Source organism: Zosterops lateralis, assembly GCF_965231275.1.
Source record: "Zosterops lateralis genome assembly, chromosome: 5".
In the NCBI taxonomy this organism is placed as follows: domain Eukaryota; kingdom Metazoa; phylum Chordata; class Aves; order Passeriformes; family Zosteropidae; genus Zosterops; species Zosterops lateralis.
The window spans coordinates 22,837,466-22,853,297 of record NC_139766.1 but is presented as its reverse complement, the minus strand read 5'-3'; the positions used below and the strand labels follow the sequence as shown (position 1 = coordinate 22,853,297).

The 15,832-nt window shown below is 38.5% G+C and overlaps 1 protein-coding gene across 11 annotated transcripts in view; it reads right to left on the bottom strand.

Moving 5' to 3' along the window:
• Positions 1-2,510: 2,510 nt before the first annotated feature.
• The window catches only part of TBC1D1 (TBC1 domain family member 1), a 99,253-nt gene continuing 85,931 nt past the window's right edge, over positions 2,511-15,832 (bottom strand). For 10 of the 11 annotated variants that reach the window (XM_083861032.1, XM_083861035.1, XM_083861036.1 and 7 more), the window contains 5 exons: positions 13,387-13,631; positions 12,771-12,930; positions 8,386-8,555; positions 5,561-5,731; positions 2,511-3,630 (listed from right to left, as the gene is read on the bottom strand). In XM_083861032.1, coding sequence (XP_083717158.1) covers positions 3,433-3,630; positions 5,561-5,731; positions 8,386-8,555; positions 12,771-12,930; positions 13,387-13,631 — 944 coding nt within the window. In that variant the 3' untranslated portion in view covers positions 2,511-3,432. The remainder of the gene's footprint in view (positions 3,631-5,560; positions 5,732-8,385; positions 8,556-12,770; positions 12,931-13,386; positions 13,632-15,832) is intronic. The other variant, XM_083861037.1, reaches the window with a different exon arrangement.

Genomic DNA, 15,832 nt, shown 5'->3' with positions numbered 1-15,832 from the left:
TTGGCTAATAAGTGGTGTGCTCTGCCATTTTGACATACCAGGCTGTTTTATTACAGTGAGATTGCAGCACCTATTGTAGTGGGCTTGAAATTTAAAAAAAAAAAAAAGGATTCAGTTCCTTGCTCCATGAATGATGGAGTAAGATGTCAAAGGAGAAAAAGCACCAGCTCTCTTGTCTTCTTTGCCATGCAGAGGCTACTGTCCTTCATTCAGAATCCTACTAGCTGCAATTTTGTGACTTAGTCCTAAATAATGCAATTCTTATCAGATTATTATGTTTGAAAAAATCCCAAGAACATTGGCTGCTATGCTGCAGTCCTTGGTGCTCAGGATTGCTGGCAGTGCCTCCACTCCAGCATCAGTGTCCAGTATCAGCAGCCAGTGTCAAGTAAGAGATGGTGGGAGCTGGGTACCTGCAGAGGAGCTACCTGGTAAGGACACAACATGTTTTAGTGGGACTGAGAGAGTTGCTGTTGGGAGGGAGGAATAGCTGCCAGTAAAGGACAAGGTTCAGGGGCTGCATTTCCCATTTTATATTGTTTTGGCAGAGCACTGCCTGGCATACCAAGTACATGTTACAGACCTTCTGGAACCATCTTTCAGAAAACCAGTAAGACAGTTTGATACTACTCAGAAGATGTGGATTACACTGGATGTCAGCAACCAGTGAGAAAGTGAAATATTTGGTGCAAGTCATCACATTTTTTTGTGATTCAATTCTCACTCTAAACAAGGGAATTTGTGCCTTTATGAAAGTGCTTTGATCTTCCCACGATAGGCATTGTATCATTTCTCAGATTCTGTATTAAATAACGATCTCTGGAAATAGACAAAAGGGCAAAATACAGAAGTACATCAAACAGCCAGAAGCATGGGGAGTCCCAGGTACCTACCACAATCACTCACACTAGATGGAAGAAAACCAAACCAGAACTGGGTGACCACAACACACTGCTGTTCCTCCATACATGCAGTGCTGTTCACTGCAGAGCTTACACTGCATCCCTTGCTGCCTTTGTCATGCACCTTTGGAAGACTTAAGTTGCACAAACCAATGAACTCCTTCCTTCTTCACTGTTTTTTTTTTTCTTTTGTTCAAAGATTAAACATCACTGCTGGGGATTTTTATATAGAAGTGATATGGAGAAAATGTTGATTGTTTCAACTTCAGTTTTCCAGGAGTGGTTAATTTGCTATTTCTGCTGAGGGATTCAATGTATGGATTTTCAGGTGGATTTAAAAAAAAATATTCTCTGAATCAGGAATTACTGTTCATATGGAAGACAGTATGTGATGACAATTTCTGATACTCGGAAAATAGGAGACCTAATTTTACACATTCTTAAGGAAGCTCAGCCACAGCACAGTTGGAGTATCAAGTATCTGGGACTAGCTTTAGGCTCTATTACTTCTTTGTCATACTTCTGGAGGGAAAACCCCTGAGCTTTCACAAAGTTGAGAACTTGGTAATTGGTATTACTTCCCTTCAACTTCTAGTCCAAAGCCTTTTACTGAGAATTTGTGTAAGTCCACTATTAAGTGCACTTTTTGAGAACTAGAGCCACTGTTCTCAGAAAGCATGACTGGTAAATTGGTACTAAAGTAACTTTAGGCTTTTCTAACTAGATAGAAGCAACTGTTTAATTGTATCAAGGAGCTGAATGGAAATTAACAACCACTGAAGACAGTACCGTACTTTCAGGAGAAGTCTCATCCTACGTGTTCTGAAATGGCATCCCACCGACTGTGGTTTTGTTCTTCAGTGTCAAAAAATGTAACAACATAGATGTAGGCATAGATTTTTATTCTTTTTATTGCTCTTGTTAAAAAGTCAGTGTATGAACTATGGCACTATGCTGTAAAAATGCAACATTACTGAGTGATCTAAAAGTATGAGGTCCATTGTGACAAGATTTTAAACATGAAGCGTAAGCTTCACTATGGATTTCCAAATTAAAAAACAATCTTAAGAGGTAAATGGATTAATAATAACTGATGTATGTGGAATTTCAATACTAAATGAATACAAAGTGGACTTGCAAAAACCAAACATACAAAAATCACATCCTGGGTGAATCTCCACTATAACAAAACACCAGTGCCTATTAACTCAGTGTTTAGGGACTGAAAAAAACTATGGCAATATTCCTAATTCTGAAGCAAACCCAAACAACAGCATATCCATGAGTATTATTGCACAGTGTTGCTTTAAGTGGCTTGCAAACTACTTTTGCATTAAGGAAAGTGAGACTTACTTTTTTAGATATGTAATCTTATTTGAAAGATGCATTGCAAAAAGAATGGTGTCCTAATTAGAACTTATATACCCTTTATGAGACAGTTTAAACATATCTGGCACACCATGAAGCTCTTGAAATGACTCCACTACTTCAGAAAAAGTCTACATTTCTCAGAGGATGGGTGGGCACAGAATAGCAAATAAAGGGAGAAGAATGACAGTGGACATGTGGACATTAGTTTCCCAGAAAAAAAAAAAAAAAAAAAAAAAAAAAAAAAAAAAAAAAAAAAAAGTCTTACATCACACAGCTGATCATAAATAAATAAGATGAAATTTGAGGAGTCTGAATATAAATCCTTGAATGATCCTGCAAGAGTCACAGGCTTCACCAAATTAATATCAGTATATTTTGTTAAGAATAATGCAGTTACTATATACAGTATGTTTATCAGATAATGCTAACTAACAATACACTAAATTAATGGTAGTTAAACAAGAAATATACTAAACCAACATATTTAAAAAAAGGAAGGCAACCCCCAGTTATGCATAGTTCCTTATGATAATGTCCAGCTCCCTGGAGTCCAATGGATTGACGCCGTCAAGCATCAAGAAGCAGTTTTCTGAGGTGTAAACAACATAATTAACAGAACCCAGCCAAGCTGTAGGGGAATTAGACTGTCAAAAATCTCAAGTCTAATCACAAATCACCTGTAAATGTTACCTTTGCATAGCTGCAATGGGGCAGTCATCCATTCAAAGGTTTTACACTGACATGTTTCTTCAAAAGACCTTCTAAAGGATGTGCTATTTAACATGGTGGTGATCCAGACACAAACAAAAATTTGACAAAACCCAAAGCACTTAGGGTTTAGAAGCACTTATTGAAGAATGCATACCATGTTTGCAGTGTATTGTGTATGACTGCACACACTAGTAAGTTTCTCCTGTTTACTACTTCTTATGTGGCCTCTTACTCTTCTTAGTATTTCTACATACTAAGAAGAGATGTTTTTCCCCCAAGAAACCAGCTTCTCTGATACGGAAAGTCACCATGCCCATATCTTGCTTTGCCACAGGAAGGCACGTACAATGAACACAACAATGTCAAATCCCCATGGATCATGACAAAATGACTCAGTTCTTCCCTTTGTTTCTTTCTCAGCTTCTCTGCTCCCTTACAACTGTGCAGGTCAGTCAGCATCCAGTTCTTCTCTAGTAAGTAGAGGTTTCCCATCTGTATCACCTGTCTTTTTTTGCATCTCTTCCACAGCTTTCAGCAGAGCTGCTCGCTCCTGCTCAAGGGTGAGAATGGTCTGCTTCAGTTTGCCTTCATTGGTCAATAAAAGCTCTACTGTAGCTTCAAGGTTTTGGATTTTTCCATTAGCCACCTATCAAAGTAAAAAGATAGGAGGGGATAAAGGATGGGAAGGGGAAAAAAAGGTAAATTCATTAAGTACTGAAACCATCTTTAAACTATTTTTTGAGATACATTAATACATATAAAATGCTTTAGAAATTATGATAAATTAAGCTCAGAATATAATGCAAAGTAATGAAATCAGAAAGTTACCAAATCTGCAAATTTTATACCAAAGAACTGCAGGTTAAGATAAGCTTCTGTATGGGTCAGTTGGCAGATATTTTTGGCCAGCCACACTTGTTGCTTTGCAAAACAAAGACAACTCAATATGTTAGCTGCATCCTCATTTCATCTCAACTTTGAGTCCAATGAATACCAGGTTTGAAGGTAAAGGAGAAGATTTAGAGCAATATGCAAATGGAATTGTGAAAAATTTCAAAAATTCTCCCTCAAAAGGCTGCACATACTGGCATTCTGATTTATGGTGAAACAAAGTATTAGATTGCTCAAACTCATTATGTGAAACCTGTAGGTACTTTGACAACATCAGACATCTGTTTGGAAGCTTCAGCACTGGATAACATTTGGAGACATGAGTATGGGGTGGTCTTTGCTTTCAGGAAAGCATTTGCCTTTCTGATGAGCCCACTACCCATGATGTAATTATGATGGGTTAAAAAGTTCACCCTTTGGGGACAAAATACTGACATATAATTTTGACCCACATTATCCTCCCATCAGCAATGGATCACCTTCCCTGCTAAGAAACAAAGTCTGATGGAGCCCAACTCCAAGACAAAGGGATTGCTCCAAAACTACAGTGTTAGATAGTTAAATTCCTTGCTGTGACTCTAGCTGCTGACTTGCCAGCACACAAGTGGAGATGAGCTTCACAATAAACTGCTTAAGGCTGTCAAGTCTATAGGGACAGGAGTGGGTAGAAGATCACAGAATCACAGAGTGGATAGGGTTGGAAGGGATCACTGGAGGGCATCTAGTTGTAACCTCCCTGTTCAACCACAGTCCCCTAGAGCATGTCACTCAGGACTGTGTCCTGACTGCTTTTGAATATCTCCAGTGAGGGAGACTCCACAACCTCTCTGGGCCACCTAGGCCAGTGCTCAGTCAAGCACATTGTAAAGTTCTTTCTCAAGTTCAGGTGGAAGTTCCTATGCATCAGTTTCTGCCTGTTCCCTCTTTTCTTAATGCTCTGCACTCTCTGAGTGGAGCCTGGCTCCATCCACTTCACACCTTCTCTTCATATACTGATGACCTGTTCCAGGAGCTCCATGTCTGTCTTGTACTGAGGAACCCAGAGCTGGACACAGAACTCCAGATGTGCCTCACCAGGGCTGAGTAGAGGGGCAGGACCTGCTGGCAGTGCAGTTCCTAATGCCCCCAGGATCCCATTGGGTTTCTTGGCCATGAGGACACTCTGCTGGCCCATGGACAGCTTGTTGTCCACCAGGACCCCCAGGTCCTTCTCCACAGAGCTGCTCTCCAGCAGGTTGGCCCCAGCCTGTGCTGCTACTGGGGATTGTTCCTCCCCAGCTGCAGGACCCTGCACTTGCCTGTGCTGAATTTTAGATGATTCTTCTTGACAGAATAGTATCCCTGCTATAATAATGCAGTGTCTGAAAATGTAAAAATGAAGTTGAAAATGCACTTTATTTTTATCTGTCTTCTACAAATATGATTTTAATTACAAGAGAAGAGGCAGTCTGTTGAATCAACTTTTCACTAACTAAAAGTATATGCTCTAACCACTCCTCTTTTAGAATTTCTTCTGCATGTAAATTTTGAGGGCTAAACTAAATAAAACTTTTAAGTGGCTACATTTTATATTCACTAGACCAAACATCAATCCCTCCTATGATGTGGTGTAGGACAGCCTTTTCTGAAAAGGTGTATAAATTAGAAAGTGAGACTGTTAATCATATATGAAATATAAATTGTACCTGCAGTTCTTCCAGGAGATCAAAGTTTTGTTTGCGCAAGCTACTGTTTGCCTTTTCTAATTTATCCAGTCTCTGATTGTCATTTAAAGATGAATCTATAAGCTCATCCTGAAGCACATGATATTCAACTTCATAAGCTTGCAACTGCTTGGCAATATCCATTTCAAATACCTGTAGTATATAAAGGTATTATTAGGTGCTGTGCAGATCAAAAACATTGCTATTTCAAGGCTTGAAAATATATTAATCTAGATCTAGACTTAGATATTTAATCAATGCATACAAAAAAAGGACTTATTTGTTGGCATTGACATTTCCTATAGTGGAAATGGCAAGCCTGAGGCAGTAGAGTGCAATACATTGGCATTGGATCTACTTAAAAACTTTGCTACTGATCTGCTGCCTGACTTCAGCAAAACTACTTACACTAAAGGTTTCAAGGCTGTGGACTTTATAGGGTATTTCCCCTTTTCAAATTTAATACATCTCAGTTTGGCATAAACCCTCCTAGTCATACCCAGAATCAGTTGTCATTCAGAAGTATGGTCCAAACTCACCTGCCACATATACAAATGTAAAGCTAAGTAAAATAAAAGCCTTAAATGAACAACAGTAGACTTTGCTATCTTTACTTATGATTCTATAGTATTTTTACAGACTGAAAGAAAATGAAATTATCTATTCTTACACACTTAACAAAACCATAATGTAACATCAAAATAGATTTCTATTATCATTAACTACAAATCACTGAAACAAATGCTCAGTCTTATCCATGAACATTAAGCACACCTTTTATTTTAAAAGCAGATAAAAAAATTGAGATGCAGAGTAATCCAAAGGAAAAAAACCTACTATTTTTTTTTCCTTTTTCTAAGTTTTGGCAAGCATCTGCCTTCAAATTATTCATAACTATGACTCTCATCTCCTCTACAAGCAATGAAGAAGGTAGTAAATTAAAATGACAAGTGTGTCAATCACAGAACATACAAGAAATAAAAGTTGATTTAAAATTGTATTTGAAAAATAGCCAAAGAAGGGAAGTTCCAGGGTCATTCTTTATTTTTAAACTTCTTGTACTTCATTCATTTTGAAAATAAGTCAAATCCCATCTTAAATACCTGTTAAAAGTAACAGGAACTTTTATCTGCTCTGTCTACAAAACTTTAACTCTTGGTTAAGGAAACATCAGTTTATGAAATGTTTCTGTCACATATCCAATAAAAATTATTTCATAGTTAAATGGCAGCACAAACATATATACTAAGAATCTAAGCACAGAAGGCTGAAATACAATTTAATTAAAGTTTGATTACACATAGGAAATTTCATTTTCTGTGAATTTGAGCATCCCTGGAGAAGATGCCCTGTTGAAATTTCAATAAAACAAGCAGTGCAATTCAGCAGAGCACAATGTTAGTTCCTCTCATGACCTCTGCCACTTCTAGCCTCTGTGCTCTTGAGGAGGGAGGGAAATCCCTGCTGTCATAACCAGAGTATCAAATCTCAAAGAAGGGAAACATGAGGCAATAAAAAAGTTTGATTTGAAACCTAGTCAGCTGAAGGTACGTTAAAGCATGGAAGGTCACGCTGTCGAAGGATGAAGAGCTTGGTGATTAACCCAGGAGCTGTGTATGGACTGTGGGCTGATCAAACAGCTGCTCTCTTCAAAATTAGCCCTGATCAATGCAGGGAACTGCTCTTCTTTCTATTCCCTTCTACCTACCCACTTCAAATTTAGAGCATTCAGGGCTGTCTAAACAGAGCATCCCTCTCTCCTTCCATTGAAAGCACATGGTTTTCTGAAAGTCACCTAAGCACTGCAATTCTTTCAGCCTGGCAGGTAACATACAAACCCCTTTTGCCCCTTGGTTTCCTTCCCCTTGCACAGACTTTCTAGTTCTCATTTCCTTCCTTTGACAGTAAGCACTAGGAGCCATTTTTCTGGCTCTAATGTGAGTTATGTCCTGAGAAGCTTTGCTGCCAGGGCTCAGAGGGAGCCCCTCTCCAGAGCACTGTGCTGCTGCTTTCTTTATCAACCTGCAGGCTGTGATCTCCAGCAGCCCTTGGGGGGCTGTAAGCACTTCTGCACAGTACAGCCCCTATGTTCTGGACCACAAAAGGCCTTCAGAAAAACTGGCTAAAGCCCATCTTCTATGTGCCTGCTGCAGTTTAGATGTCAAGTGTAAAAACACTCAGAATTAAGTGCCCTAATTGAAATAAATTTTGATTTCAAGCCTTAACTGAAATAATTTCTGATTTTTCATATTCCATAAGTATCATATGGAGCATTCTGCTAGCTTAGCAATATTGCATCATTTTCCTTGTCTGCTGTTTAAAAGAATTGTATCAAGGATTCCAAGTTTTGCTGTCTAGAGTCACTACTCACTGCAAGAGTCGGCACTGCCTCACATAGTCCTGAGAGAATTACAAAGGTGTTGTTACATAATGGGCCAGCACCAAAAAAGCCAGTAGAGACAGAATTGATGTAGAGAGGCTTCTAATTTCATTAAGTAAGGTTAACATTTGTGAGGCTCCTGTTAGTCAATTTTTGCTTCTGATATGAGACTTGGAAGGCAAGATTCCTTGGTGAAAAAAAAATTAATTTTCACTAAAGGCTTCATAAAGTGACAACAATCAATGGTTACGATATCATAAAAAGATAATAAGTCATCTTAGTCTACAAGCATCTGCTTCCAAAGTTTTCAACATCTTCCAAACTACCAAGAGAGTTCTCAGTCTGAAGTAGCTGTTCTGGTTTTTCTGTCAAGAACTTAAAGAAGCATTCATTTGCACACCTCTCATGTGTTCAGTTTATTTCATACCTGACTAATGGTCTTTTCCATCTGTACCAAACCCAAGTTGGGGAGAGTGCTCTTAATAAAATCAACAATAGTTTCTAGATTCTCATGCTGCAGAATCAAGGGCTTGTGGCTTCCCAAAAGACTTAAAGCCACTTTAAATATAGCCTCAGATCCTTGAAGAAAGAGCATATCTGTGAAAACAAGGAAAAAAACAGGTTATATCAAGCAAGCACATCTTTTGACAAGAATATCAAAACAATAAATTGTCCAAGGAAAACAACTTTGGATAGGAGTGAGCTGGAGGTTAGATACACTGTGGTGGACATGTGCTTTTGGCTGTGGCTTTAGAAGTTTTATAGGACCAAGATTATTACTGTGAATAGCACAGCTGACTAACACAATCACTTACTAATTTGCTTAGTGATTTTTCACCAAAAAAAAAAAAAAAAAGCAATTCAAGTTTAAGCTAAGTCTACAAAAAACTAGGGTAGTCAAGTTTATCAATGTTGCCAATTTTTGTGCATGTAATGGTTTAGTGGGCTGTTTTGATGTTTGTATGAATATAAATTTGAACAGAAATCTAATCCCAAAGCCTTTCAAAAATCATAATACAACAGCGAAAAAAACCTATACTTGAAGACACAACTGAAGATCTGAAATTCTGTTTTTCTCTCATGTGGTGGAAAAAGCCACAAAACCACAATACAACATTGAGCACAGGAGGCTAAATGCACACTTTACAGTAGCCTCAAGTTTCAGATGTGTGTGTTTATTTTTAGTATGTGTCTAAACCACTTCTGTTAATATGCTAATAACGATATTAATAAGTACCCAGAAATAGCAGTCATACAACTTAAGTGTAAATATTGCAGGTGGCCCTGCAATGACAGCACCTGGCATACCAAGCACACTGAAACCACAGTATACAGTGACCTTTCAATGTAATGTTCTTTCCTTTCTTTTACAAAGTGCCTGTGTATTTATAGAGTAAAGAAATATAAGACTGCAATAAAGGCATCAGACAAGAAACCAAATTTGTATAAACAGCATTGCCCTGCATTTTCTGCTACTGTAACTCAGAATTTGCTCCTGGTTTCATTGAAGGACTCACCTTGCTATAGACAGAAGCATCTAACAAATGAAACAATACTGATGGAGGTGATAAAGGAATAGAAGATACTGTGGCGTTTTTATCATACTTCCTAAATACAAATTTACTTTGAAAGGGCTTCTCTCTTGTTCTTTTCCTGCTTTGTATTTGAAGCTGTGAATGCACCCCCAATCAGTCACATACAAAATAGCACAGTGACACAAAAAAGAAAGATACATCTTGATTAAAAAAAAAAAAAAAAAAAAAAAAGAGTAAAGCAAAGAGATAGAAAAAACCCACCATGCTGTAAAGGAAACAACTACTAGCAAAACTACATTTATCTCTGATGTAGTGAAGAACCTATGAAAGCACTGGCTAACAGCCTTTCTTAGCAAAATCAAACTCTATTTCCAAATTCGTATCATTATGAAATTCCCCTCTTTCACTCTTTAGCTTGCAATGTTGAAGCCATAACTCATTTCACTCTCTCTCTCCAAGAAAGAAAAGCACAAGTAAAAACTAACCACAAATCTCACACTATTCTCACCATTAGTCCTAAAAGGGGACTAACATTTTTCAGCTCTGTCTTGAGCTGAATGTGAAGTCCAGTGGCAGAAATGATAAAAAAGTGGTAACAGAGCAGGCATCTGCCTCAATTCTCTATTGAAACTCATAACTATGGAAAAATGATTCATAGGGAAAGCTCTATATTAGGACAGGAAATAGTGAAGAACAGCTAGAAATACAAAGTGAAAAAGCAGAGCTAAAAAGAATGTGTTTTTATGATTCAGCACCTGCCCTATAATAATGTGCAGATTAACTCAAGGTGACCTAAAAGTTGTTAATGAATGTCTGTATGACTGAGCTGGTAATACATGGCTGAAATCTCTCTCTCATTTAAAACAGCAAGTACTCAACAAAGACCTGTTTGTTATCCACTCCCCATGCTTCATAATAAGTGGGCTCCCAGCCAACAACAATACAGTGAAGGTACCCAAATTAATGCCACGACTGGCAGCCTACAGGGTTAAACAAAATGAAGTTTTATCTACAATCTTGAAACAAAATAAATACTATTCTATCAAATCTCCTCTATTAATAAGTAAGCAGGGGTACTAAGGACCACATCTTTCTTAACACTGTGCTTTCATCAGCTCCTGCTCAGGAGAAGTGTCAAAAGTTTGGACAGATAAATAAAAACTTAAAAGGAGTTTTGCTATTTGATTCATAAAACAGTTTAACCCACTTCTTTTACATATTGTCTGTTAGATGTCTGCAAAAAGCACACTCAATGGAAATCCAAGGGAAGGGTCTTCAGTAATAATTGTATAATTAAATAGGAGTGGGCTAGTTTCAAATACTAGTTCAGAGAAAACATATTAGAAAATGGCAGTGCAATCTCAGACTGCACTATAAAACCTATAAATCAGATACTTCAGTATCAACATTCTTTCCTCCCAAAGGTTCTAATAAGTGAGAAATGAAAATCTATATACATATGTTATGCTAAATTGTGTGAAGACGTAGGTCAAAAATGATTGGATTTTAACTTGCCATGCTGCTAATGACAGCCACTGGCAGAGTGATAGCTGTAGTATTTTTTGTTTAAAGTTGTGTTTCAGAGTCTTTAGTATGGGCGAGGATGAGATTTTACTTTCTAATGTAAGAGAATGTCCAACGTTCCTAACCTACATAGCTCCAGTAAATACTGTTTTAAGGAAATGACTAAACACAAAGGAAATACTAAATTTAAGGAAAATACTCAATACAAAACTGCAGGTGTTGGTCACATTGAACTTTCTCTCTAAAAAACATGAGAGATTTTTAAGAGGCATCAGCTTCTGTCACACATGCTTTTCTCTTCTCGACCTAAAATCAGATGTGTGCCTTCTATTCTAATGCAAAGTCTTTGTTTTCTAAAGCCCTACAACCCTTCAATGACAGAGAAAATACTAATTTGTGTATTAAGGCAGAAAATCAAAATATACTGGATACAGAGGCACTTTTATAACCTCACTGCAGTCAATCGCCTCATTCAAATGCTTCTTATCATATACAATACTATGAAAGATTAACAAAAAGATGAGCTCATTATAAACTCAGTATATGACACTTGCATACAGCATTTGATTCCTACAGATTATTACTGTCAGCTACATGTTGATGTACATTAACCTGCTTTGAACTCTTCCAGAAAAAAAAAACAACCCAAACTGTTTTCCATGGAGTTTGGCTGCTAGTCATGGGACATGTAGTTCTACCCTATACACCATCCTTTTCACTGTGAATTTTTCTAGCATTACTTTTAGCATGTCCTTAAACAGAATCCAGACAGAGTTGTTGTTAGTTCTTCTTGAGCTCTATATTGCTATTTGTGGTAGACAGGACCATATTGTTTTTAAATCAGGAAAGTGTCAATATTAATCCACTAAGAAATAATTTCTTCATTGCATCTCTTAAATGAGACGGACTATGGAAAATCAAACTAGTTTCTCACTACAAGAGAAGAACTGGGGAGAAAGCTCCAATCCACCCCACTCATTATGGACAATCCAGTACCACATAATGAAAAGCATAAAACTGAAAAGGAAACAAAGCATCTGCTCAAACACGAAACAACCTATGAAGTATATATCCAGAAGATAGCATCAAGGTAAATTCTTAATTGGAATTTAATTTAAAAAGAGAGCTTCTGTAGATTCTAAAAATAGGCAACAGAAGTGATTTTAGAAACTAAACTCTAGATGATTCCAAACATTTTTGGAACTAAAATTGTCAGGATAAGAAACACTAGTTTAAATGTCTTGTATTTCTGCAGAGTAAATCCATGATTACACTGCGAGGGCCATCTCAGTGTGTGTTTTAAAACATAACCCTCAAGCTAATTTTCTGCTGACACTGCTGGAAATGATAATGGAGTAAATGGATATATTTCTTAGATGATGCCTTTGTTACATCTCTTTTCAGCTTGAAGGAACTAATTGTTGGTGTTGAAGTGTCATTATCATGATACAATGGCTGTCTTCAAGGCATCAAATTTTACATTCTCTCTGAAAATGGTTACAAGGTGGGAAAAGGTTACAATGAGGATGAAAAGACATTAGGGACTGTAGTTTACTTTCCTCCTCTCTCTTCCAGTTTTACTGATATACTGCACACTCCGCAGGATGACCTCTGTTGTTTTTCTTCCGTTCACAGTAAACAAAGTATTTCTCCTGGGTGTCTGAAACAGGTTGGATAGCAATGCTGTTCCTAATAACAAGATTCCAAATGTAAGACTTCAGAAAGAGCAGAGAGAAGTTTTATGGAGAATTACCAAATACTCTGGATACGAATCCAAGGGGAAACTGGGAGGCAAACATGGTGAGAAACCAGGGAGCAGCATAGAGGCTGGGGCCAATCTCATGTTCCTCCAGGTGGTTATAGAGATCTCGATGGTAGTCATGAAGAAGTCGAGACAATTGGTACATCTGGATCTGCATGGGATAAGAACAAGAGACTAAAGATCAATGTGTTTTAGCATTCATAATAGCAAAGTTCATGCTTCATACTTATCAGAAACAGAGGAAGGTATTTGTCAATTGATGTTTGGATGAAATTGTGTGGAAACAAGAAATACTTGGAAGCCACCTAAAAGACACAGGATGGGTCACCTGTGAGCCTACAACAGGCTCATTTGCAGGGTCATTTAGACCTCACTTGAATACAACAGAAGTCTTCTTATTTATGGTTTCCATAAATAAGTTGACATAGTTTCCCCAGAAGTATTTTGATTTGAAAAATCATGCATTTAAGGTGAGGTATCCTTTTCCCAGATGATCCTTCCCTATTTTTAAGAACTCAATATAAGTTCAGGTTTTGAAAATGCTAGCTGTACTGAATTATTATTATTTAACATTAGCATTCTTTACTTAAAAAAAATTAAATCATACCTGTAAAATTGTCATGTCAGGACGATATTGTTTTCTCAGGCCCATGTCAAACATAAGAAACTTCAGCATTTTAAAAGCATCTTCTTCACTCATATGGAGTAGTAAAACTCCTGCTACAAAACTAAGGCCCTGGCAATATCCTACTTCCTGGTCCAGAAGTGAATAGGCCTTCAAAATATTGTAGAGTGACAGCTGCCCAGCTCCCAGCTGTGCTGAGAAGTACGGATGTGTTGGAAATGTGCGCCCTGTGAAAAGAGCTAAAGTTAGTGATTTAAACTAAAAAATAAACAACAAACCCCCCAAAACCTTGTCATGTTGTCAAATTAAACAGTCTTTAAAAATGTAGATTCTGAACCAACCCACAGGAAGACCGTAAGAAAGTTAACAATACAGAACAATTGACTCTTATACTCTACTGCTGTTTTGCTACAGTCATTGCAAAGTTCAATTAGAAACTATCGACAGATGGGGAAAACCTGTTGTTTGGAACAGCTGAACACCTGATCCTTAAGACTGGCCCCTAAACAGTTTATTAAAGGATAATAATTATTATAAAGGCTATTACAAATTGTCCTAATAAGGACAAGTATTAGGATCCAGGCACAGACTTATAACATCTGATCTACTCAGGCTGAGGCCCCTTCCCTTTACTTTTAGGTTTTGTCTTTTTCATGTAAATGTATCTCTTGTCACAACCATCCTTGCCTTGGTCCCTCCCAGTCTCCATGTGCCTTTTTTTTTTTCCATGCAGCCTTTCCATATTTATATGCTATATAAATATTATGTGAGAGCACAGCTAATCGAGGCAGCCAACAGACACAGCATTTTGTGCAGCCGTTTCTGGGCTTTGTTCCCTTCAGCTTTGAGCATACAGAGACAATGTCCAGGATCAGCAGGCGACTCCTGGAAGCGTGAGGGTGCTGCTGGCTGGTAAGGCTGATGCTGGTAAAGCTGATGCTAACCAACCCTTGTCAGCTGCCCTTGATAACAGGGTGCCTGGAGCCTTTGTTCCAGCTCATCCCTTACAAGGGCGGGTCACTAATGACCTGGGTAATGGGGCACAGCACACCCTCAGCAAGCCTGAAGGTAATACAAAACTGGGAGGAGTGACAGATACACCTGTTACCATTCAGAGGGTCCTCAACAGGCTGGCCAAATGAGCTGCCAGGAACTTTATAAAGTTCAACAAAGTTAAATGCAAAATTCCTGCACTTGGAGGGAACAAACCAGTATTTGCCACCCATCCGGAAGGCAGCTTTGCAGAAAGGGACCTGAGGGTTCTGGTGGCCAGCAGGTGGAACGTGAGCCAGCAATTTGGCCTTGCAGCAAAGAAGGCTGATGGTATCCTGGGTTGCATTAGGAGCGCTGCCAGCAGCTGGGGGCAGCTGATCCTTCCCCTCTACTCAGCACTGGTGAGTAGATCCTTCCCCTCTACTCAGCACATGTGGAGTGCTGTGCCCCGTTCTCTGTTCCCAACAAAAGAGATACAGCCATACTGCAGAGAGTCCAGCAAAGGGCCTCTAGGATAATAGAGGGACTGGAGCATCTTTTCTATGAAGAGAGGTTGAGAGAACTGGAACTGTTCAGTCCAGAAAAGAAAAGGCTCAGGAGGATGTTACCCAGTGTGCACAAATACCCAGTGGAAGAGAATGAAGAAGAAGGAGCCGGTCTCTTCCCAGCAGGGCTCACTGACAGACTGACAGAACAAGATGCAATGGGCGCACATTAAAAAACAGGAAATCCCGCTGCTTGTTTTTTTTTATTTATTTTTTTTTTTAATAAATAATTGTAAGGGTGGATAGGCATTGGCACAGGCTGCCCAAAGAGGTTGTGAAGTCTCCATCTATGAACATATTAAAAATCTGAGCAAACATGATCCTAGGCAGCCCGGGCACATCTTGCTTTGAGCAAGGGGGATTTGGACTAGATGATCTCAAGAGCTCCTTTCCAATCTTAACCACTCTGTGATTCTGTGAACAAAGACATTAAAGACTTAACCTTTACAGATTTTTTAAAAAAACTTCCAAAGGCAAATTTTTCACTTTTTGGAAAAACCCTGCCCCTATCAAACTTCCTCTGTAAAACACCTCAACAGAGGAGAAATTTGAATACCTCTTTTGTTCTAGGGTTAAGTGGAGCTTGTTTTCTGGTTGCCCACTTGTTAAATAACACCCCACCCTTTAGCTCCTGGAATGCTGCTGTGCTGCCAGATAATATCAGAACTCCTGTTTCAAGACAAAGCCCAGGGCAGAGTCCTTCTGCCATCTGGTAGCTGCTCTAACCTGTCACATGGGACATGCCATTCAGTTCTGAGTAGGTCTCCCTGGCCAGGGTGTTAGAGTTGAATGTTACAGAATAAGTATTTCTAGCATTCCTTTGCTTGAAGGACAAATTACTACAATACAGTCTCTAAAGGCATACCTGCACTGCCTCACTCAGGCAGCAA